Here is a 27,348-nt window from a genome sequence, read left to right on the forward strand (position 1 = left end):
TTTAACAAATTTCTCCAACTGTCTCGTAGTTCCTTTCCACATTCCAAGGCAATCATCTACATATCTAGAAAACATTATAAGATTTTATCCTCCTTTTACTTTCTGTTCCCACCTGTTCATTACGATCTCTGCTAGTAGCGGTCTCAGTCTCGAATCTATGAATAGCCCCTCTTTTATCCTCACCAATTATCATACACTATTCTCCCATATCAGCTTCAGGGCCTTCAATACTTTCTTCTTTTTCCATTTTCTTACAATCTTATTTTCCATTTCTTCTTCTATTGTTTTTTACTTACACTTACTCCTTCTTAATGCTCGGGAACATTGCCTTTACACCAACACTGAACAATATGGTTCATTCTCTTCTGTTTCCCCTCGTTCTAGGGCACGTTTTACCTACTCTGTGTTTCTCACTCTGCTACTCTCCTGTTCTCTTATCTCTTCTGGATTCTGCTTTATTTCTTCTTCCAATGGTTCGAAAATGTTTCTACAATACATCACTGGTCTTAATTTCTTTTTTTTTTATGTAGTTTTGGAAACCTTTCATATTCGGCATTCTTCCTGTTTTATTCAATAATTTCTTGAAACCTTGTTTTCCTCTATCTTAAATTATTTTGTTTCTTATATGTTCTTTCATATCTTTATCTCCCACTACTTTATAGTGTAATCACAGTTTCTTGTTCTTGTTTCTTGTAATCCCAGGTTCTTCCAGTTTCTTTTTGTACCATTCCTTCTCCATTACCACTGTCGCTCCTCCTTTATCTACCTGTTCTACCACGATATCCTTTCTCCTCCTTAACTTTCTTAATCCTTCTTTCTCTTCTTTCTTAAGGTTTTCTGTTTTCTATTTGTTTTGTTTTACTATGGATACTGGTTTCTCTGTTGTTGATCTTTTATCTTTTATTTCTATATTGCTTGTTCTACCGTAAATACTACCTCTTTTATTTCTGTCCTCTCTTCTTTCACAATAAACTTGTAGCCTAATTCCAAACATTTCTTTTCTTGGTCTGTTAATTTTAAATTTTCTATAAGTACTACCCTATTTACACTTACTTCTTCTTGCTCAGTCCATCCAAGTTTCTTTCTTTCAATCTTTCTCTTTCTCTTCAAATTTCTTTTCCCAGTTGTTCAGATCTCTCATTGCTTCTTCTCTCACAAATATCGATAACTTGTCTTCAATTTTTGTTCTCTTTTTTCCAATCCCTCATTCATTGTCTTCCACTTCTGTGTCCCACATGAGCTGCTTTTCTGCTTTCTTAATCAACTTTTTGTATCTCACTGATTGATACAACAGTCCGTTCTTAATTATCTGTAGTCTTTTCGGCACTGTGTTCTCCTCTACACATTTCCTTAAAAACACTATCTGCTTTCTCTTTGATATCTCCTTCCTCCTTCTGTCCTTCCACTTGTCTACGAGTATTCTACTTTTCATCACCGGAGGTACTTCAACTTGTAAATTAGTCATTGCAGCTTTGGAAAAGTCAAAATTGCTGATAAAACTCCAACTGACCAAAGCAGTATGTATATATATATATATTAAGAGTATATAGTTGTGTTACAGTTTCTGCTATGTAACATAGCCTTCCTCAGACACATTATGAGAGAAATATCCAATTTTGACAGCTTATATATATATATATATATATATATATATATATATATTTATCTATCTATCTATATCTATCTATCTATCTATCTATATCTATATCTATATATATATATATATATATATATATATATATATATATATATATATATATATATCATAATGTGTCTGAGGAAGACTATTAGCCGAAACTGTAACAATAGATATATACTCTTAAAATATACAGTATATACTGTTTTGGTCAGTTGTAGTTTTATTAGTAATCTTAGTTTTTCTTCTGCATTACCGCCATGTTGTAAAATGTCGTCACAAACCTACCATTCAGTGTATGAACGTGCGACATATAGCCTATCTAAAGTTAGTTAGCATATTTATAATTTTATGTATCACCCATCTTTGTGGGTTTAATACATCTAAATATACAGCGTACTGTAACTCAATGAATCATTTATTCTAACTCTGAACATGCATTCATAATAAAGCCGTCGTCGGATATGACAGGAATTCCGTTAGCTAGTTGATAACTTTAAAGTTTAACCTTCATTTTAGTATCGAGGCTATGGGAGACCCCATGGACCTACAGCTTAGAACATTGAATTTTAATGGGGCGAGCTATTTGTTTTATGATTATTATGGCGTCATGTGAAATGCAATACCGCTAAATGGTGTATTGATAGAAACAAAAAAATCCCACATAGAACTTTTGGAGCCGTGAAAGAGTTTTAAAACAGATAGGGTTATTAGATATACTTTGAGTTACGGAGAAATCATGCTATGAGGGAAGGAATTATATTCAGAGAAAGGCTGACACTGAGATGGAAATTTGTGGACCGAATAATACAAGATGTGTGGTAAAAATTACACGCAAACAAAAAAATCTTGTGTCGTTGTCGAATGGGAAAAAAATATAGGATCTAAAGCTGCCTCAAACCAGTGAAAAGAATACTGATCCAAAAACAAAGATGGATAATTTGGAACTTCAACAGCCCTAACTGATTAGCAATAAGAGAGATATGTCACATGAGTACAGCAATGAACATAAAATGATTAGTCTGGAACCTCAAAGTTTTAAACAATCTACATACCAGTAAATATGTCAAAGCGGAGCCAGGCTACTAATTTGTGGGTCACCCTGTATATATAAAATAAATCAGTTTATTAATATATGTACAATAAATATGTAATCCGTTTCCTGTTTTTTTAAATCTTTTAACTAATAGTAATTTGAATTCATTTACGAATTCCGATCCACACCATTTATAAATACCCTTTTGATATTAACAAATTCTGATGCTACGTGGAAGTATTCGTCTAATTTTTCGCATGACAAGGTAACAGGTCTATTAATTTCCAGACACCAGTTGATTATATAGTTTGTGTAACTACTAAAACATTCATAACTAGCTACGCAAACGGAAAGATAAATATACGTGTCTAGCAGACACAAGGTTAGAATTATTGATATCAAAACAGCATTAGTAATCAGCAGACGAATATTGTCGCATTTCGATGGTGTCTGGCCTTGAAAATATTGATTACAGAGCTGTCTTTTCCAATATATAATCCTTACTAACTCAATATTCTTAATAAAGTTACATAAAAAAAAAAAGACATAAGCATGACTCATTTAACGGTATTCACTTGAGCATTAATAGCACGACTTGTTTTTTTTTGTTTTTTTTTTTTTTTTTTGCATGACTTCACTCATGTACATAAAAACTTATGGTAGACGTAGCGTGTTTACCTCTATTGGAAAGACATAGTTCCATTTAGGCCTATATGTTTTAATTCTATGAGTTTTTTTTAATGTATAATAAAAGGGTGGTTCTTAGTTTTCGATTTCCTAGCTTTTTTTAAAACTTCTTATAAGTCTCGCCACTCTAAAATTGTTCTATACTCCTCCAAACTAACCTATAAGAAAAAATAGCTCAATTCAGTGGTATTAAATGGTGTCCTAAGCGACATCAAGTTTTGAATGCATTTACAGTACGCAATATGAGGCAAAGATACATTTTAAGATTGAAATACGATTGTAAGTTAATAAACGGAAAAGCTTTTCAGGAGCTTTCAGGTTTACGTCCCACGGTTAAGTCGGTGAGGCTAAAGGAGGCGGCGATGATGAGAAATGAATTCAATGGTGGAATGAATAAAATGGGAGGAAACGGGAGAACCCTGAGAAAATCCACGCACACGGTGTTTGTTCACCACTATGTCCACTTGGCCGCGAGCTGGGATCGAACCAAGGACCGCACGCACCAGAGGTGAACGCTCTACTGCTGAGCCACCGTGGTCCTAAACGGAAAATAAGAAGAATGATTATAAATAAGTTGGAAGTAACGTCAAATATGTGTTTGTGGTTTAAAAGAAAAAAAAACTACCCCAAAAGATTGTCACTTGATCCCTACGGATTAAAAATTTTGAACCTGATTGTGAAATTTTCGTTTAGACACTATACATAAATTTAGCCTTTGTTGCTATTTTGTGATTTGTCAATCGTCATATTATATTCTATGTCATGGAATCACTTACATCTAGATCTTATTGAACTTGACTCTCTCCACATTTGTATCGCTCAACGCTCTTTAAAGAATACTCAAAACAGAGGGATTAATTAGTTACACATGTGTTAGTGAAATCATTTGATTAGCGGAAAACAAGTGTGTGTGTAATGTTAAAGTTGAATTACAATTTGATTTACAAGTTTTTCTTGACAGACACTTACTCCTTTGCACTGGGTGTAGTTCGCCTGCAATAGTTGTGTAGTTAAATGACTCAATCTGAGGTTCGTGACCCCTGGCAATTAACGAGTAAAGCTACAGGTTGTAAAAATAAACTGCTTCACATGGTTAAGCAAACTTTACGGATATAGCATCAATTTGTAAGGAACGGATATTCTAAATTTAGGATTTAGCATCAAGTAGCTCATGTCAATCTTCATTATATGATTGGGTGGAACAACATTATGTCCTTGGATTCAAGTGAAAACGAAGCTTGACGAATTTTGAGAATTAAGACTTAAGTGAATCGTCATTGAGAAGGCTTACGAAGAAAAAGAAATTCGTATATCTATTTACTCCCTTAGCATAAAAATATTGTTTTGTATCTAAATTCTTAAAAGAAGTTTCGTTATTCTTCTGGATTCCGTAAAACTCGAGTGGGTCAAGATGTGGGCGCCGAACTTGGGGGCTAAGGAGGCTCGGCTGTGTCCAAAATTTGCTAGAGCCCCCAGAATCTAAAACTACTTGTTTCATCTTAGATTGATTATATTACAATTAAACACATATTTGAACGGAGTCTCCTCCCACCCCAAAGTTATACAGAAATCGGTGCCGCAGGTCCCAGATTAGAAAGGTTGAGAAGCCCTTATTTATATTGGGTTGTTGTGGAATTAATGTAGGATTCTGAACCGTAATTGTAAACTGTCATAAGTTGCTTGAAACTGAACGAAATTAAATGAAGTAAAAATCATAACCACAGGTCTGTTTACTATAGGATCCTAGCAATATAAAAAGTTGCAGTTTGGAGTTAATAAAGTCTTCGAAAGCATCATAACTTAACTATTGTTTTGGCTGTCAAAGACGTGTCTCTACAAAGCCACTTCCAGACGATGGACAAGCTGCAAGCCACTAGGTGGATAGGGCAGCGTTTATCGCAATATACACAATCATTGCAGTGTTGTTTATTCATATTATTGTCGTGTAACTTGATCAGACCTTTGCTGTTGCCAATGCCCAACACAGGCACTGTAGTTTTTGGTACATTTCGTCACTCCCCTGAATTACTGAATTTGCTTGGAGTAAGATATAGTAATTAGTGCAGCCACGATAAACACGAAGCACTTCATAGCCACTATATACTTCTTCGAATGCACCGTCGGCGCTAGTGTTGTCAACGGCTCGAGCGGCTCGGCTCACGGCTCAGTCACCACCGAGCCGATCCGAGCCAACAGCTCACCCAACCGAGCTGGCTCGAGCCCTCGGCTCATTTGAGCCGAGCCGAGCCGATGGCACACCCCAACTGAGCCGGCTCGAGCCGGTGACTCACCCGAGCCGAGCCGAGTCGGTGGCTCATCGCAATCAAGCCGGCTCGAGCCGATGGCTCATGTGAGCTGAGCCTAACCGAGCCGAGCCGGTTGACATTACTAGTTGGCACTGGAGACGTTTTAGGGCAGAAGCGTGATAGAACAACTAACAGAATGTGTCGGGTGTGAAACAAAATGAAATGAAATTAAAAAAAAATAATAATAATAACGTTCATAATTATGTCCTTTAGGCTAAGGGAAACTATGACTAAACCAAGTGAGTGATGATAGAATAATTGGTGAAATGAGAATTTCTAGTAACGGTAACGTAATACAACTAGTAAAGTCCGTGTTATAATGTTTATACATGTACGAATTAACATTAAGTACAAAGTTGATATTAGCAAGTACAATTAATAACTATTATCACCGAAAAGACTTAGTATTTTATGTGATATTATTCTTTGAAGTATATCTGCTAGAAAAATCAGTCAAAAAAATATAAAGAATGTAGCGTCAAGATATTATGGTAAATTGTTAGTCATTAAATGCTTCTATTCATTATATGCTTCGACAAGCATTCATTGTGTGTACTCGAGAACAAACTATAATTTAACGACGTTGGAATAACAATTAAAGAGACATTCTGTTATTTAGAAAGAAGTTAGAATAATAAACGCATGCGTAGTACTGCATATATTTCGTAACAAAAGTGTTGCTTGTAACTGTTTATGACTATGATTATCAAAGGTTCTGGAAATAATAAGTAAAGTAAAAATATTAATATTTGAAATATATGCATGTTACGTTTACTACATGTTTATATTTGTATAGCACGAATCAAGCTAGCAATATAACTTATTATACAATTGTTCTACTCCTTGGCTTTTAAAGAATGGCTTCACGATATAAGAATAGTTTTGAATTTCTTCCAGAATTGTTAACTAGGACTATATTTTCCAATAGGCTTAATAGACATGAAATTTGAACATGTTGAGTATAATATCGCTCTTTATATTGAAATAACTTCAACTTTTGTCTGACAACCTGCGATGCTTTCATTCAGTTTGTCTCGATTCCTCTTTATTGGTAGTAATTAGCAAGTTTTCCTTGAAATGTGAAGATTTTGCACATTCGCCGATTCATGATGTATGGGAAATGGGATATTCCCCAGTTCGTAAAAATATCGACGATATTATGATAGGGACCGCTAAGTTCCAATCATCTCTGACGTTTTCATCCCATATTCGTCGTAGTTTTTCCTGTTCAGATTCCGCGACAACTACTATACCATCTTCACAGTATATGCACTTAATTCTACTATTTTCTACCAAAATATCATGTTTCGTATATAGATTTATCTTCACTACCTCTTATAGAGAGATATTGTTGGGTAAAAAGTGTTTTATAATGAATACTAGCTCTTCAGGGATTTCAAAAAAAAAAAAGCTGCTATATATACAGGGTGTCACAAAAAGATCGGGACGGTGGAATATCTCGAGAAATACACGTCGTATCATAAAATACAAAAACACGTGGCAAATTTATTTTTAAATTCTTATTTTTTGGATGGAACAATGTATGTGGAAAAGTTCATGTCAAAAGAGCAGTAAATAAGAACAATAAAATGAAAATAAAACTTTCTTGTACATTTAGCAACATTTTGTTTTACTCATTATAATTTTCGTATTTATAATTCTTTTACTATGAAATTTACCACAAATATACATTTTCCGATTATACACATAGTATCAGTATTAAAAGTACCCTGCAAAATCATTTTTGAATTATATTCTTACAAGAAGACAGTTATAGATATGTGACGATCATTTTGGACATGAGTGTACATAAGTCTGATATGACTACGTTGAAGGTGATGATGAAAATTAGGATTTAAGGTCAATTCTCTTATTTTTACTAGGAAATTCCCAGAAATTTTGGGCTGTGCTTCATATGTATCTCTTTGTTTTGACTCTTTGTAGGAAAGAAGTTTTTTTTTTTTTGTTTGTTTTAGTGTTATTAATGCGCTGTGTGTTAAAAAAGTTAAATAATGCTTTATCTGTTGAAACATACCTCGAAGTTATACTTTGTAAAACAAAATAATCTCTGTTTTACTGTTATTATTTTGCTTCGTGTTAAAAAAAAAAGAAAAAAAAAACTTCATCTGTTGAAACTCACTCTGAAATAATGCTTTGTATAAGTGTTCTTTGTTTTACTGTTATTAATTCGCTCTGTAAAGAATACCCTCATTTGGTGAAATTCAATCCCAAGTAATGCTTTGTGAAAAAAAATCGTTATTAATGTGCTCCGTGTAATAAAGTTACTCTCACCGAAATTCACTCTGAAGAAATTCTTTATAAAAACTGTCTGATGAAGCCAACATGTTTAATTAGTTGGCAAAACTACTACACAATTAATATTTTTAATTGAAACTTGCTTTGTTCAGTCATTTTTGTGTTTTTCAAGTTTATAAAAAAATGATCTTCCTTTCACTATGATTAATGTGCTCCGTTTTTTTTAAATTTAGCGTCCCACGATTATGCATCGAAGCTAGAGGAGCGAAAGCAATGAGATTGATGATATTGATGGAATGACGAAAGTGAAAGGAAACGGAGGAATCCCGAGAAAACCCACGCACACGGTGTTTGTTCATCACAAACTCCAATTGTCGTGAGCTAGGATCAAACCTTGAATCCAACGCCTCAAAGATAAGTGTTCTACCAGTGAGCCACCGCGGCTCCAATGCGCCCTATGTTAAAGAAAATACCCCTCATCTGTTGAAATTCAATCCGAAGCAATGCTTTGTAAAATAATGTTCTTTGTTTTATTATTAATATGATCCATGTTTTTTTTTTTTTTTTTTTTTTTTTTTTGTCTCTCGCCTACTGAAATTTACTCCGAAGCAATCCTGGCTCTCAACATGGTATATCAAGCCATATATTATAAAATGAAATTATCAGTTCATATCGTTACGTACGTATTCCATCATCATAGGGAAGTCACTTGCTGCGAATTCACAAGCTTATATGGATTTCAGTTTCCCACCAATTTCTACATTTCAATATAATGATATGATCAAGCAATTCTATAATTTTTCTTCTCCTCCTTTTACCTTCTCCCATACATTTTATCATCGTCTCCCTAGTAATATAATACCATAAGTGATACGATAGCAATCAAGAAAAGGCAGACTTAATACTGTTGTGAAAACTAAGGATAGAAATGATTTTATCTTTAAATTGTTCATAAATGTTATTATACGTATTTACATGGAAGTTCATTGTGTCCACTAATGAAGAACTTCTGAGGATATTTATTTAATTTCTACTGGAAATCCATTATAGTTGTAATTTTTTTTACTTTGTATTCAGAAGTCTCGAGAAAAAACTTTCGGCACCCATTTTCTTGTCCCAGTTTCCTTAAGTGTCTCATTGTGAAGTACGCGTATTGTAAATTCACCTGATGCTCCTTTTTCACAAAATATTTAGATATTCTGACAATTTTTCTTTTCTCACTAAACCCTTTTGGGAGCACTGAACTTCCTAATAAAACGCTCTTTTTATTCTCCATTCGTCTTTCTGGGATTACTTTGTTATGCCGCCTACTTAGTTTAGTTTGTGTTTTCGTTGATGAAAATTCAGTGCTGGACATACGAATGAAGCACGCCCGAAATTAATACTTCAACTTCAGTACAGAACTTCAAGTTTTGTACAATTACAGTATGAACTGTGTGCATTACACTATCTATCTATCTATCTATCTATCTATCTATATATATATATATATATATATATATATATATATATATATATATATATATATATATATATATATATATATATACCTTGTGATATAAGTGAAGAAGTTCAGGAAAATATTCTTGGCTATCAGTTATCATCAACTTGTACTTCTTTCTCTTCTTCATATTAAAATGAGGTACATAATTACTAATGTTTTAACTTAGTTTCAATCCATCATTGTAGTAATAAACCTACAGCTTCTTATAATTTTCCTATTTTTACTTAGTCTGTTAATGTTTATTCCTTGAGAAAGTGAAACCATTTTGAGAATCGAGAAGGGTATCTTACAGTCAGACATTTGTTTCATGGAATTAGTCATCCTACACTGCAAAAATGAATAAATAAATTGGTGTTTAAAAGTGCTTTGAATATCTTATTTTTTAGAAATGACTTTTAGTCATTGTTTATCATGTATAAAAATATTATATCATTAATATTATATCATTGAACAAAAATGTCTAGAATGGAACCTAACAGCCGTTAATAGGAACTGTACCAAGAGTGTTACAAAGGTGCTTGCATTTCTGATGCATCCAGTGAGTATGTGGGTAGAATAGACTGTTTAATCAGTATTAGGATACTTAACACATTGACCATTTCTACATTTACAAATCGTTTCTAATCGTATACTCGCTGAACAAATCAGAATTTCAGGTACACTTTGAACATTTCTTGGGCATTTCCAATTAACCACTGTTAGGATGTATCTTGATAGAACACTTCGACACATTTTTGGACAATTACCAAAAGTCGTTTCTAAAAAAATGTCCAAATAATGTTCACACATTTTTCTATCGATCACGAATCGGCTTCAAACTAAGTAATGTAGGCTTTTCGTATATTAATTGTTAACAATAGTATCGAAAGTGAATTTCAAATACTTATCACTTTTTACATTATTCGTAACTCTTTATTTTAAAGCGTTTCCTCCCACTTTCTTCATTCCACCATTTCATTCATTACTCATCATCACCGTCTCCTTTAGCCTAACCGGCATAACCGTGGGACGTAAAACTCAAAGATTTCAAAGATTTCATTTCATTTTTTCTTTATTTTAAAGCTTTTAGTTAATATCGGTATTAATTTTTTAAAAAAAATATTGTCGGAAGTACTGTAAAAAAATAGAAGCCGCGGCTGTTAGGTTCCATTCTAGACATTTTATAATCTAATTTAGAAGAAACCAATAACGCATACTAATATTCCTTGTTTCTTCAAGAACGCATACTAATATTTCTTTGTTACTTAACTTACAGATATTACAAGCGATGTAACAAAAAGGCGTTAAATTAAATACTGTACAAATACAAAATAGCTATCGAGTAAGAACTGTTATTTCATTAAGAATAAAACTGCTAATATAATAATAATAATAATAATAATAATAATAATAATAATAATAATAATAATAATAATAATAATAATAATAATAATAATAATAATAATAATAATAATGCACTACAATGGATGCAAAAGTCTTGCTGGAAATAAATATAACTTGGTGACATTATTATTATTATTATTATTATTATTATTATTATTATTATTATTATTATTATTATTATTATTATGGTGGGTGCGCCATATATGGAATACGTTCCTAATTTGAAATACCAGACTATTTCGTCTACTATGTGCTTCCGCCGAGAAGACTTTACGTAAACTTGTACACAATGACACCCTCAGTCTGCGCATGACTGGTTTGCTGCCGAACGATAACATAACATTTCCTTTTGTTGCAGAATAGTTTTTGGAAGAACTTGAGTTTTTCGGACGTACATTTCCAGGCTGCTGAATATACGCAAAGAGGCATATATTATTGTTGAGTTTGTGATATTTAGATTACATATATAGTGTACCATAAGGGCATAAAGATTCAGTACACAGAGAATCACGTAAGCGTATGTAGGAAGATAACTATCCAAAATGGCCATTTTCCTAATATGGAATACCAGCAGGATCCTAATATGGAATATTCCTACATAGGTTTATACGTATGTGAACTAGAAGTGAAGAAGAATAACTGAATTGTAAGTTATATTAGACCTGACATTGTTTTAGACCGAGCATCAGGGAAGTCTCCTAGTCGAAATGTTTCGCATTTGTGTTGTTTGTCTACAGGGTGTCCATAAAGTCTGGATACATGGGGAAAAGCACAATTTAGTCAATTTAATGCTAATAAATAATATTTTCTACATTATTTCCGTGCTGTTCAATGCATAATTTGATGCGCTTTGTAAGATTAAGGTGAACTCTATGGAATAGGTCTGAATTGCCGTCGATTTCAGCACACCGATTGGTAATGCGTTCTGTCAGCTGATTTAAATTGCTAATCTTCATCGAATAAACTTTCTCTTTCAGCATATCCCAGAAAAAGAAAACAAGTGGAGAAAGGTCTGGCGAACGAGGGGACCACTTCACATGACCTCTTCTCCCAATCAAGTCAGGGAAATTGTCATTCAACCAATCTCTAACAGCTGCAGCAAAATGGGCAGGGGCCCCATCCTGTTGAAACCTGTCTGGAAGTCCTTCACTCAAACACTCAATTTCAGACATCAGTTTGTCTCTCATCATGTTTAGATAAGTCTCACTAGTTATATGTTCATCAAAGAAGAAAGGTCCTAGCACGGAACGGGATTTGTCCAACATACTGTCTGTTTCTTTAAACTTGGTGATTAATTTCAAGACAGCAGTAAAACAAAGGTTGACAATGATGGTATCGAAGGTTAAATTCTTGCGCATTTTCGCGATACGATCATCCTTTTCGTCCACTTAAGAGTACCAACTCGACTCGTTCTTCTTTAGTCAGTCATCATTCAATCTGGAAAAATAAAAAATTACTAGAATTCCCTATTTACACAGACTTTATGGACACCCTGTATGTGGGTATCTGTTTGTGTGTGTCTGTGTGTCTCGCGATAACTCCTGAGCACATCAACCAATTCGAATAAAACTTTCACAGATTAATTATTTGTTCAAATGTCTCAACTGCCGTGTCGTATACAGTTTAAGTGAAGAGAACAGCACGACAGTACCGATTGAAATAGTGAGTCCGCTACCACAACTACAGCTGCAGCATCGCAGCACACGTAGTCGAAAGCAAGGTGGGCAAAAGTACTTACGAGTACTCCGCACAAAAACGATTTAGAAGCTGCCTTTACTTCATCACAACGGGCCTTTACCTCATCATTGCAAGTAATTAAAAATATGTTTAGCTTTCTAAGCCCCACCCGACAAAACAGCCAAAGAAAAGGACTTCACACTACTACAAATTAGATAGTTAATCCGAAGAATCTAGGAGTGACTTGAACGAAAGTAGTGGCAGTTTACTTGATCCTACTGATGATGTTGACGATGATGAGGAAAGCGGACATTGTGGTAAATTGTAGTCGCTCAGTGCAGGGGAGGGAGATTGGTTAAAATGCCCAGTTTGTAAAAGGTAATCCCACGAAATGTCTCCCGTGAAAGGTGGAGAAAAATATGTTTGTGGCCATTGTTCCGCAAAGTAAAATTGGAATCAAAATTTAGACGCCATAAGACACGCTAATCCAGTATGTTTGAACTTTTCCTTTTATATAGTTTTTTTTTTTTTACTTTATTTGTCGCACGTAGTTTGATACCCGTTCTATTATTTTTATTATCGGTTGTAGCTTGTAAACATACTTATTCCAAGTTAAAAGATATTATAGCTACTCCAAAAGTTAAAATAAGTAGATATTATAGCCTATTACAGTAATTTACAAACATAGACCTAATAATGAAGAAATCATGTGAAGTTCGATATTATCTTTGTACTACCTAAAATTCTGGTATTTCTGCTGTTTTATATTTTAATTATCTTAAGAATGTTATGTAATTTTATGTGCACTTGTCTTACAGACCTACCAAATATGATATATAGGCTACAATGCCTACAACGCGACATTTGGATAATTCGATCATGGGCACGATCCCTGCTCAGACCACCCATCCTGAGTGAAGATTCTGTGGTTTCCCTCAGTCCTACCAGGCGTATGTCGGGATGGTTCTTTCCCTGAGGTTAGGATCGAGTCCTTTCCAATTCGTAGACTTATCTTAAGGGCCGATGTGATCTCGGAGTTGGGCCTTTGCTCCTTTTCTTGAACTAATAAATAAATTTACTTCTTAAATAAGCAAATAAACTGCTCGAATGCATTGCCCATGCTCGAATTGTCCAAATGTTGCATTGTAGGTAGACGCACATATTTTGTTCTAGTATTCCATTTTAAGAACAGGTAGTGTTCCATATTAGGAGCGGGGTGTGCCTAATATGGGAAATTGAGTTTCTTTCTATTTTGTAATATTATAAAAAATCAATAATTTGGAACAAACTTTCATACTTGTATTTTGTTTTACAAAGGTACCACAAGTATTATGATGTATAATACTTTTATTCTGGAATACACATTTCTGGGAAATAAAGAAGAAACAAAAAGTATTCCATATTCGGTACCTTTACCCTATTATTAAAGATTTGAGAATTCATGTTTGCTAATAAAATTCCAACTGACCAAAGAAGTATATATATTTTAAGATTATTTATTTGTTACAGTTTCGGCTATGTTACATGTTACATAGCCGAAACTGCTTTCGTCAGTTGGAGATTTATTAGCAAACTTGAATTTCACAAAGCTGCAATTAATAATTTACAAATTGAGAATTCAAGGCTGCATCTGAAGACATCAAACAAATAAACATGTATGACCAACAAAGCGATGAGCCAATAAACAAAGAACAAATAAACAAAATTGGATATATCTACAGGTATCTACAAGATACCTGTAGATTAATCTATAATGAAGCAAAAGTGAAGCAAAAGTAAACAAATAAAACACCATTGAAAAACACTTTTAGTGCAAATCTTGAGGGGAAAATTGATGACACAGTGTCTATAAAGTGTGCTTCGCGTATCCAAAAGTATTCACACACCGAAAATAGTATCTTTCTACCACACATTTCAAACACTTCTCGGCAAACACTTCGAAAACAAAGTGATGATTCGTACAGACATCTGAGACATACTTGGACAATACAGTATCTGAGTAATCTGGAGGTGTTCAAAGAGTGTCGTCGGTAATGGGTAAAGTGTCCTACTGTGTCTAAAAGTAGTTTTTTTTTATTATTTTTTTGAAGTGTGATAATAGACTGCGAGAGACGCTTTTTTTCATATCGATTTTCACTGCAAAAAATAAATAAATAAATAAATAAAATTAAAAATAAAAGGTAAAAAAATCAATTTGGGGAATTTTTTAGAAACAACTTTTTCTCATTGTTTAACGTCCAAAAATGTCCTCAAGTGACCTATCAGTGAACAAAAACCGTCTAGAATAAATTCTAACAGTGCTTAATAGGAATTTCCCTAAGAGTATTCAAAATTACATTATATCTGAACTTCTGATGTGTCCAATCAGTATATGTCCACAGCAACGATCTTGTAAACAATGCCAGGACAATTTGCATATTTACAAATCATTTTTGCCCTATACTTACTGATTGGACACAGAAATTCAGACACATAACACTGTTAGGGCAGTTTCTTCTAATCACTGTCAGGATGAAACAGTTCTCGTTTACTGACAAAACATTCAAGAGATTTTTGGGTTCATTACACTAACAAAAGTATGCCCAAATTATGTTCAAACACTAATTTATTTTTTGCAGTGTAACGTCTTAAGAAGCGATTTCTGTCTTCATTCTTATTCCTCTAGTGAAAAGAAGTAATGAATAAGTCCAGGGGCGGCGATTCGGGGGGTAAGAGGGGGCAGTTGCCCCCCCCTCCCGCACTTTTTTAAGTGATCCAATTTTTGTATGTATTACTGGTTCATAGAAGAAATTGTGCCATTTAATATTTGTCGTTGCGTGAGTACGTATTGGTTACTTGTCTCCCCGTGGAGTTAAGAAAGCTACAGGAATTGCGTTTTAATTGCAATTAATATTGCAATTGCGTACGGTATTTCTTTAAATGTTATAGGATATGCCTGTAGTATTTAAAGTATGGGACAAGAATAAACGACCAAAAATGCCATTAAAACTAACGGCGATTTTGGTTGTTTATTCTTGGCCGGTACTTTACTGTCTTTCATTATTTAAAAGTAAGAGTAATAACATACGGCATGGAATTTAATGTGTGGAATTAAAAATATGTTGTTCATTAATCCCCAGTTTCAATATAACTTCTACAAAACAAGCCTAATTATTCATTAGTGTGATTACTGCTATCCCTTCTATTTATTTGTTTTGCAAATATGTTATTAAATAATTTGATCACACAATTCCAGACAGAATTGTAAGATGTTCATGAGCAAGCAGTTAAATCTCTTCTTACACTTTCGTTATTTATGAGTACCTACTTGCGTTGCTCTTGTCAATTTATTTAATAAAATATGAAATACGATATATGGTATTTTAACTTAAAAAGATAGTATCCTATTAGTTATACAACCTTTCGTCAAAGTGTTAAAAACAATCAGGAAAACTAACATTAATATACAAATATTCAGATCATGCCTTGCCCCCCCCCCCCCCGTCCCACACACACACTTTTAACGTCCAATCGCCGACACTGAATAAGTCTATTACTTTTGGTTACAATTTTGAATCACTATACCTTTGAACCTTTCCCGATAAACACCTCCTTTACGAAGACAATTATGAGTCGGGTGGGGAGGATTGCATGCTACAGTGAAATTTAGCGGTGGTAGTTCACTACCAGAAGGGCCACTCTTAAAGAATTGGTCTAAATGGAGTAGCTGGACGAAGAGTGTTCTGGGAGAAGGCAGCAGTTCTCCAGTAGCCAAGATGGCGGAAATCATAGTGATTGGTACTGTAACTCGGACGTTAGTCCCAGGTGTGGTCAGAGTGACTTTAATGGCAGGGATACTGCGGGGTGTAAGGCAACGGGAAACCACCACTCTATTTTTCTCTAGTTTTCTGGCAGCAAAAAGAGAACATATGTACAATGGAAGCGAACGTGAAATAAAAGCCAGGATACGAATGGCGAAAAAAGCGTTTAGGAATAAGAAAAGTCTGTTTTGTGGGACTTGAATAAAGAGTTGAGGAAAAGAGTCATAAAATGCTTCGTGTGGAGTGTTGTAGCCTAATGTATGGGGCGGAAACATAAACATTACGTAAAAGTGATTAAAAAAGACTGGAAACCTTCGAAATGTGGATGTGGAGAAGAATGGAAGGAATTGGTTGGATCGAGCGGAAAACGAATGAGTATTGTTAGAAATGGTGAAAAAAGAATACTTCTAGATATTGATAAGAAGAGGAAGAGAAAGTGGTTGGGACATTGCCTAAGAAGAAACTGTATCATGAGGGACGTCCTAAAGGGTATGGTGGCGGGAAAGAGATGGAGGGGGCGAAGGAGACTACAATTAATGAATGATGTAAAAACAGAAAGATCATACTTGAGGACAAAGAGGTTAGCGGAGGACCGTAGAGCACGGAAGCAGTGTTTCTTTCAGAAACTATATTCCGGGGAACACACTTCGTATTCCGGGGGGCACTGCTGGTACTATTCTATTTATTATTATATTATAGATGTATTGTTTCGGTCTCCTCCGAGAGAGCACTCTCAGAGCTCCGGGAGGCAGTGCCCCCCTAAAAACATGTCTGGAAGAAATACTGCATGGAAGCTGTTCAGCTGCGGAAAGTGACCTGCCAATATCAGAATACTTATGATGATGATGATACTTTTGAAGTGGATCATACTTTCACTGCGAGAAACGAAGCTCACTTGTTTAACAATTGAAATACGCATAGTCGTAAACAATCGTCTTTCATTTTTTTTTGTAAAGAAGTGACCTTTATTTGTTATTTAAGCAACATTTATTATTATTATTATTATTATTATTATTATTATTATTATTATTATTATTATTATTATTATTATTATTATTATTATTATTATTATTATAAGTGTTCTTCCATTTGGCAGGTCCTTGGACTAATGAGGTTTTTTTCCTTTTCTTCTTCTTAGATTTCAGTTTGGGCCTGGAAATGTTTCTTCCACGTATCTCGATCTTCCGCCTCCTCTTTTAACTCCCAATATTTTCTTCTATTTTTCAAATCAAGAATCAGTTGAGTTCTTCTTCCTATTCCTCTCTTTCCTTCTATGGCGATATGAAAAAGACAATTTCTTTGCAAAATGTCTAAAATCCAATTGGCTTTCCTACCAAGGATGCTGGCTAGAAGCGTCATTCTTCTCTCGTATCTGTTTCAAATCTTCTTCGTTTGTTGCTCTCTCTGTCCATTTTATCTTCTCCATCTTCCTCGCCTCCAATATCACGTTTCGAAACTCTCCAAATATTTCTTCTGTAACTTCCTTAATGTCCAAGTCTCTGAACCATACAGTCTAATCCTGCATATATAGCACTTAATCAACTTCTTCCTTAGTCCAGCATTGAGCCTTCTAGTTAAGTGATCTTTTCTTGGCTATTCTTGACCTGATCTCTTTGCTGTAGTGTTTCTCATCAAAATACTTCCCAGCTACTTGAAATGATCGACTTCTTTAAGTTAATTTTGTTCTATCTGATCCGTAAGGGCGCATTTCCACAGGATGTTCCCATAACATTCGAGTTTTCGATGTTGATTTCCACTCCACAAATAGAGAGACACTAGTGGCAACTATTTTGTCTATCATCTCCTGTAGTCCTTCTCTACAGCATAATATTTCACACTTTTATATAGCACGTTAAAATCTACCGCTATGCCAAGTTCTGTCAAGATCGGATTTCGGAGAATGAATTTTGGTTTTCAAAAATGTAACTCAAATTTTGACCGGCCATAACTCAGGGAACAGAAAGTCTGCCCAAGATAATATTTCACACATTTATATAGCAAGTTAAAATCCACTACCATGCCGAGTTTGACCCTAATTGGATGATTTTGGTGGTGTATGACCTTCTGTTTTCGACTATGGGACTCAAATTTTGACCGCCCATAGCTCAGTGAAACTGAAAATCTGTTCAACATAATATTTCACATATTTAAATAGCAGGTCAAAATCAACCAATAGGCCACGTTTGAACCCTAATCCCATGAATTTGGTGTATGACTTTATCTTTTCGAATATATAACTCAAAATTTCACCGAAAGTCTCTTCAATACAATATTTCACACTATTTTAAAACACGTCGAGTTCTATCACTACGCTAAATTTGTTTCCAATAAGATTTAAAAAAAGTTCGGTTGAACTCGAGCGATAACGACGAAAATGTAGGAAATTAGGTAGGTAACCAGTGAATAGTGACAAAAGCTGGCAACACTAGAAAAAACTTCAGCCTATTTTTAAATGAGAATTAGCTATTTATTTTTCTGATTTATTATTATTATTATTATTATTATTATTATTATTATTATTATTGTTGTTGTTGTTGTTGTTGTTGTGGAGAGTATTCTTTGAATAAGTTCTTATGAAAATTAAATCAATTTCTTCAGAAATTTTAAGAAAACAATAGATTGATTATGCACATAGGTATTTGCCTATTGTAATTATTTTACGGTTCATTTTAACCTATATCCTTATTAATAAGAAAACGTTGAAGTTTTTTTTTTTTTTTTTTATTGTAGTATGTTCGGAGATATTGTATGTTTTTAAACATACTAGTTATGTGCAATTCCAAGCTATAAGCCCTAATCACGAAAAAATTAATAAATGCAATACTTTTGTTAATGTAGTTCATGTCTGATTTAAAAAAGATCATTTTCGTAAAAGTAAGAGAACTTTATAGAACTATAAAGTTCTAACTTTTGTTGTATAAACGTCTTGATTCAGTGACTTTGGCGTCACGGATAGAGCTACAACAGAATTTGAACCCGGTACAATTGACGGAAGCACAAATCATACAAGGATGCAAGATTATTTTTAACAGAATACTATAGTGCTGCCAAAATGTCTTGAGCCGTGGCAAAAATGCGAACTAACATCCCACCCTCGACACACCCACGCGTTGAGCCAATAAGAGTTCAGCTGTTGCTAAATGAGAGAGCTGTAGCGAAAGGGAGTGGAATTCCTTCAGCCGATAGCAGCGCCTGGAACGGAAGACTAGGTGTCAAGTCAATGTGGTACATCTATAATAGTCCTTTCTCCGCTATACTATTTCACCTCCGTCTGTGCACGTTGTCCCAAACAGTATTTGCCGCGGGTATTAAAAATATATATATATATATATATATATATATATATATATATATATATATATATATATATATATATATATGGTTTGAATACCACTTTATAAACACTATATCACATCTCGCATAACCTTGTAGTTGACAAAGGAACGTTAAAACTCGAATAAAATAACCATCCGAGCTCGCCTCCTGCAGAGCTGTTATCACTGAACCGTCCCACAGATTTAGGCAGATGGAACATACAATATGAAATGAAATCTTCGAGTTTTACGTCCCTCGTTATGCCGTGTGAACTAAAGGAGACGATCATGATGAGAAATGAATGAAATGGTGGAATGAGGAAAGTGGGAGAAAACGGGAGAACCCCGAGAAAACAAAAGCACACCGTGTTTTGCTTGCCACAAACCCCACTTTGGGTGAGCTGGGATCGAACCACGGACCCCACGCACCAGAGGTGAACACTCTACCACTTTTTGTTTTTTACGTGTCTCAGTAACTTACTTGAACTACTTATTACTAATTTTACTTGCTTTATTCGTTTTAACTTGCTTTTCCAATCACCTAGAACGACAGGGACACGACCACAGAAACATCGAGGACAGTTAAAATCACAAAGGCTCTCAAACCGGAAATCAAACACGGGACCTCGTACACCAAAGGCGCACGTGCTAGCCACAAGACCAGCGGGGAGGGCACCACTGAACCAGCGCGGCTCCCAGATGAAACGTACGTACCATACTGAACAAAAATACTATATATAACTTGACTGGAAACATAATGCGATGCATAATGAATGTCGTGGACTATTAACCATCTCTCTTGCTGTTTTTTTTTTTTTTTTTGCCAGGCGCAACTCATGACGGAAATCACATATGTAAAAAAAAAATTACTTTTTATTCCTTCAAATAAAGGGAAGGAAAGATATCAAAATTTCCAATTCTCTTAGACAACAATTAGAGCAACACGGTACTTTTCTTTCCTTAGTTTGAAGCGATAAAGCATGATTTTTTTACTTGTGTGACTTCCCTCAGGAGCCGCCTCTGATTTTTTCTAAATTAAACAACGAACTGCTTTGGTCTTGACATATTAAAAATAAGAAAATATGGTTGTCCATTTAATGACCAAATAATTTTTTTTTTCTGTGTATGAAGAAGCACGTGCCGAAGAGAAATTTCACAAGTTGCACGGGTGTTAACCTAGTAAATTTGACACATACATTTACGTATTTATTCATATTAATTTTCAGAATGGAAGTAAATATACGTCTAGGGTTAATTTCCGTTGGGATAAATGACAATTATGATCAATAACAACAGAAGTAAACAAATGGAAAGAAAAATATCGGAAAAGAGCTTATATCCAAATACATCGTTAGAAATTTGTCTAGTGAAACTTAAGGAAAATTTTGAAAATACCTTTGTAAGAAATGGTAATAGGGCACAAATACGGCCTATAACTAATAGCATTACTAATAGCCTATAACTAATATATATTAAATATTGGATCCTCGTTCCCAGTATATATATCTACTGGGAACAAGAATGCTATTCCGGGGTCACAGTGAATCAACGGTAGGTTTCTCTCCTCTAATGTGAGGGATCTTTAGTTCGATGTTGTTATGCACAGAAAAATCACAGTACTACAGTACAAACGTATTCTTCATTTTCTGGTCATAGAGCTAAAAGTGTCAGAAATCATTTTTAATTAGTTACGAAATAAAGTTTAAACGTAAACTTATTAGTCTTCCTCGTGTGACAGTAGAACTCTTCCTCTCCTCTCTCTCTCTCTCTTAAAAAAAGCGAATCCACATGGAGAAAAATCCGTTCTCCGGACAGCGGTATATTGTACAAATACACGGAATCCTCTTGCTTACTACAGAAATCAGTACGGAGCATACGTTATCCGTATGCTACATAGGCACACTGCCCTTAGATGTTACATCATGCCGTTGCAGGATGTCTGATATCTAACAGTCTTCCTTATATTAGACTCTACATACATATAAGTATGTTACCTGCATCAGCTATATGTTATATACGTACGTTCATTTGTATGTGAGATCCTGACCGGCTAGATTGTTTCATACGGAAAGTACGTACAGATGGAACACTTATACAGAAAGTATTATAAAATATGCGTTCTCAGTTATACGTTTGTTGTACGTTAAGTTCAAAAACTACAGGATTTACAAATGTAAGAAACGATTTTACGTACGTCACATGTATTTTTTTCTCAATGCAAAGGATTTTAGTATCATAAGTTTTTGTTGTACCATTTTAATCACGATAATTTTGTGGAATTTTTGTTTTCCTTTATAAACTTGAATCAAGCGTCTATTTTACTATTCGGATCATGGCCGGATTAAGGAACTCATAGATCCTACCTAAGCATTTAGAAGATTTTGGTGGCCCCATATTCATGTAATTCAAAATATAAACAACAATAAACCAAAAAAATATATATATATATATATATATATATATATATATATATATATATATATATATATATATATATATATATATATATATATATATATATATATATATATATATATATCAAAATTAAACCAAAGTTACAGTAAGATGGAAAATAGTGTTTATTTCTGTACTTTAAGTTTATTTACATTGTATATTTGGAAAGTTTTCTCCGATTTTTTAAAATTGCCAAGTTTTTCATTAGATTTGCATTCAGTACTATAATAATTATTATTATTATTAATCCTTCAATAAGGTTATGTTTCTAAGGAAGTGTGTGTATGTGGGGGGGGGTTCCACTGACGTTGTGCGGTAAGTATTTACAAGTTTCATAAACTGCATATAAAGTATCCCCTAGTTTTATTTAGGCCATGTGGGACGATTTTTCTCCTTTGATTTCGTAACCCTTGGCGAAGGTCTCCACTCTCTGACTATTTGTAGCTAAAATGCATAAACCCAAGTTTAAGACAAATGGAAATTTTTGACAGGACATAGGATTTATGACGTTAAGTCCCACAAAGGAAGGATTTTTTGAAATTCGACGGGAAAATGGATGTGGTAATTATTATAGTAAATTCCCCATACCTCCGAATCTCTGAAGGATAGAGACACGAAATTTGGTATATGGATTTCTCATTTAGAATAATTAGACACGCGTTTCACCATTTTTAAATATTTTTCCTAGAAGGGAAGAAAAAAGGATAAGGATTCACAATTGTTATAATAGGATGGCCACATTTGTAAATCCTTTAAGATTAAAGATATTAAATTTGCTATTTAGACTTTTCATTTGAAATAATTAGACATGTTTAAGCGTTTTTTTTTTGTTTTGTTTTTTTTTTTTTACTTTTTCCCTAGAAGGGAAGAAAAAGGCGGGTAGGGAAAAGAATATGGGTTGCAATTGTTAAAATAAAGTGGCCATATCTCGAAATCCGTTCAAGTTAAAAACATGAAATTTGGTATTTAGATTTTTTCATTTGTTTGTGTTAGAAAGTGTGGCAGATAATGTTGTTTTTTTTTATTTAACAATAGTGGCCTTCAACAATGAAACTAACAACAATATGTGGAATCGACACGTACCATTCCCTAGATATTTCAATCTTAAATGGGTGTGCAAAGTTTGGTCAGTTTCTGGTAGAAAGTACGGCAGGTAAAGTTGATTGTTTACTTAACAATGGTAGCCTCTAACAATGAAACTAACAATATGTGAAATTCGGCACGTACCATTCCCTAGATTGTGTAACGTCCATTAGACCAGATTATATCCGTTTTTGCTTAATTTTTGAATTATTCATTTTATTTTTGATTGTTTTAATTTTATTAGTTGCATATGTAACATTGGTGAGGGTGGCGCCATCTACCGTTTTAGACACAAACTATTTGGACGTTAAAAATAACCTTAAAGACATGTGTCAGCGGTTTTAGATATTTTCTCTACTAGGAAAGAAAAAAGGAGTGAAGAAAAAAAGAGTGGAGGTTCAAGTTGCTAAAATAAGAACATCATATCTCGAAATCGCTTAGATTAGGGACATAAAAATTGGAATTTAGAGTTTTATTTAGAAATAATTAAAGACACGTTTCAACGTTAGAAGAGAAGGTGGAAAGAAAAGGGGTAAGGATTGCAAATAATTTAATAAGCACTGTGAACAATTACGATCACATTTACTGACCGATTACTGTCAATTCTGGTTGCCAACCGATTACCCTAAAATTTACGGTATTAGTGTTAAAGTTATGGCAATAGGGCACAAATACGGCCTTTTTTTTTATGGCCTATAACTAATATCGGGGTACAGTAAATTTTAGGGTAATCGGTTAGCAACCAGAATTGACGGTAATCGGTCAGTAAATGCGACTATATAATTTTTTACAACGAGATTAACATATCTCGAAATCCAATAAGACTAAAGGTATATTAATAAATGTCGTGTTTTAGCATTTTCTTATGTTTCCCTTAGAAAGGAAGGTAAAAACGATTTAAAAAAAGAAAAGATGGGGACTGCTATTGTCATAATAAAATGGCCAAACAAACAAGCAAACTTTTCCATTTAAATTAGGGCTATTAATGAAAAGTAAAGATTAATTACATTAACGAAATATATATATTTTTTTAAATTAAATATTGGATCTCCGTTTGCGGATCCTGGTTCATCTGCACCATTTGCAGTATCACACCGCGTGTCCAATGAATCACGGTAAATTCGGCTATGAAAATTTTCTGTGGTACCCTCTTCACTTAATGACCTACACACGTGCTTTTATTTTGGGTTAGATATAAGAATGCTAACACACTCATCGGTTTCCAATTGTATATTGATGGAACTGAAGCAAGTAGCTATTAGATTTTACACTCTTCACGAGAACAATATGCTTCACAGTTCTATTAATGGTGACTCTTGTTCATCCTAATTCCATCGGAAAATATTGAATAATTTTGGATATTTTTATATTTTTTCTTCGTCCAATATACACTAGTGTACTCCATTGACAAGCTATTATGTTGACAAGGACAATACATAACAAATCACTCGAAAAAGCATGCACAGTTAAGTGATAACAGGGAAATCGTTTTACCGGTGCTTTTTGTAATGTGTTTTGTTATCATGTGTCGTCTACAACCAGTAAAACAACAAAACAGTAAGCTTTTCCCAAGATCTCGAGAAGGAACCTGTTTAGTACCGGTACATTTATTGTTTATTTCTATGTTATAATATATGTATACAGTCTAATGCAACAGCTGGGGGGAAAATAGTAAATTTGTGTATATTGTTTCTTCTTCCGGTTACTTTTAACTTAGGTTTCTATATAAGAATAAAGTATAATGTAATAAATACAATTTGGAAGTGTAAAATTCCTAGAAGGGCTTTTGAGTTACTGAAAATGCGCGGGCGCACGTGCACATTCAGAGCTAAATTGGGATAATTCTGCAAAATTGGCTGAATTTGGATCCAAGACCGACTAATCAAGACTAGTTTTGTATCATTTCTAGCGTACCTTTTTTGATAACAAACTAAAATTCAAAACATGCTTTAGTTATCAAAAATAGATATACTCTTAATTTCATTTCGAATTTTGTGTTTAAATATGTATATTTTATGAATATGACTCACATTTTGACACGTTGGTATCGAGAAGCGAAAACGTCAATATTATGAAGCCGCTGTCGAGACACAAAAACAGCACAGGTCTAACTGAGAACATGGAAAAAGCTTTGAAATTACCGAACAGAAACAGTTTAGTAAGTTACTTACGCTGCTATACTTTTGGATAACGGCCATCTCTCCATTGTTGCTTGATACTTCATATTTTCTATTTGCTTTTTCAATGCGTCTTTATCCATGGCTGCTTGGCGCTCACTTTATCGACAAACTGGAAGGCACAAGTGATTTCCGCGCATGCGCTGTGTCGCTACTTCGACTGTCACGCCTCCTCTTTTCCCCCTTGCTGGCTTTTTACAGTGACGTCGAACAAAAGCACTGTTACGTCAAGTTAGCATGCAATATAAGCTTATTTGGCTTCTGGTTTGTAAGACTTCAAAGTGATTCTTGGAGCCTGGCTTTTATTAAATTTACTAAAGGTAGATGCGTCACATACAGTCTATGTTTTCTTCTTTCAAAACACCTCTGATAATACCTTTCTCCCCTCTAATTTCCCTTTATGTTCAGTTCTGTTTCTTGAACACCACACAAATTGATGTAGATAACATGGATTGGTAATTGTTAAGACTGCAATTATCAGTAAGCACTATTTAAAAAAGGGATGATAATACTAGTCATGTTTCAAAATCAATTTATTGGAAAATAAATAATTCTGAGATATAACTAACGGCAACTTTAACTATAATAAAAACAACACGAAACGTTATTATCTAAATAATCAATAAAACAACTCAAAATCACACACATACACACAGATAAAGAGCGTAATAACAATTTAGACATATGGTTAAGGCTACCAGATATCCCGATTTAATCGAAATCTGTCAGTTTATCCCCGTCCGGCTAAGAAAGACAAATGATAAAAGTCTGGTGAATGATGATGGTTGAAATGGTGGAATGAGAATGTGGAAGTAAACGAGAGCACCCCAAGAAAATCCACGGATACGCTGTTGTCCACCCCAATTTAATCGAGACAGTGCTTTCTTTTTGTTCCTAATCCTGACTTTTTTCCAACTGAAGTTGAAACCAGAAAACCTTCCTATTTTTTTCTTCAACTATCAGTTATTTTATTTTATTTATTTATTTATTTATTTATTTATTTATTTTTTAAGTTTCATAGTTAACATGCATAATTTAAGTCATTACATATGCATATTCTATCCAGAAGCATTAGTCTATTATTATTATTATTATTATTATTATTATTATTATTATTATTATTATTATTATTATTATTATTGCTTAACAGGAGGAATAACTATCTGTAGCAATGTTAAAGAAAATGAAATGAAACTATGTCTTGGGATAGGCCCGTAGCCAGCCCAAAAATTTACGGGGGCCCGGTCGAAGATTGGGGGGTACCAATCGAACTACATTATAGTTCATCACCATATTATAGTTCACTTGTAAGCCTACCGTGAACATTTTAGGAGGGACCAGTAAAGATTTAGGGGGGGGCCGGTCGAAGTTTGTGGGGTTCCGATGGAACCACATTATAGTTCATCACTATATTATAGTTCACTTCTAAGCCTACCGTGAAATTTTAGGTAGGAACCAATAAAGATTTAGGTTGACCCGGTCGAAGTTTGTGGGGTCCTGATCGAACCACATTATAGTTCATCACCATATTATAGTTCACTTGTAAGCCTACCGTGAAAATTTTAGGAGGGACCAGTAAAGATTTAGGGAGACCCGATCGAAGTTTGTGGGGTCCTGATCGAACCACATTATAGTTCATCACCATATTATAGTTCGCTTGTAAGCCTACCGTGAAAATTTTAGGAGGGACCAGTAAAGATTTAGGGAGACCCGATCGAAGTTTGTGGGGTCCTGATCGAACCACATTATAGTTCATCACCATATTATAGTTCACTTGTAAGCCTACCGTGAAAATTTTAGGAGGGACCAGTAAAGATTTAGGGAGACCCGATCGAAGTTTGTAGGGTCCTGATCGAACCACATTATAGTTCATCACCATATTATAGTTCACTTCTAAGCCTACCGTGAAAATTTTAGGAGGGACTAGTAAAGATTTAGGGGAGGCTGGTCGAAGTTTGTGGGGTAACGATGGAACCACATTATAGTTCATCACCATATTATAGTTCACTTGTAAGCCTACCGTGAAAATTTTAGG

The 27,348-nt window shown here is 34.2% G+C and overlaps 1 protein-coding gene across 1 annotated transcript in view; it reads right to left on the minus strand.

The window, feature by feature from the left end:
* Positions 1-25,463, minus strand: part of Ggamma30A (guanine nucleotide-binding protein subunit gamma-e) — an 89,829-nt gene extending 64,366 nt beyond the window's left edge. The window contains exon 1 of the mRNA XM_081731742.1: positions 25,308-25,463. Within this exon, the coding sequence (XP_081587868.1) occupies positions 25,308-25,396 (89 nt within the window). The 5' untranslated portion in view covers positions 25,397-25,463. The remainder of the gene's footprint in view (positions 1-25,307) is intronic.
* Between the last annotated feature and the right edge of the window lie 1,885 nt (positions 25,464-27,348).

Source organism: Thermobia domestica, chromosome 11 (assembly GCF_964235325.1).
Source record: "Thermobia domestica chromosome 11, izTheDome1.hap1.1, whole genome shotgun sequence".
NCBI lineage: Eukaryota > Metazoa > Arthropoda > Insecta > Zygentoma > Lepismatidae > Thermobia > Thermobia domestica.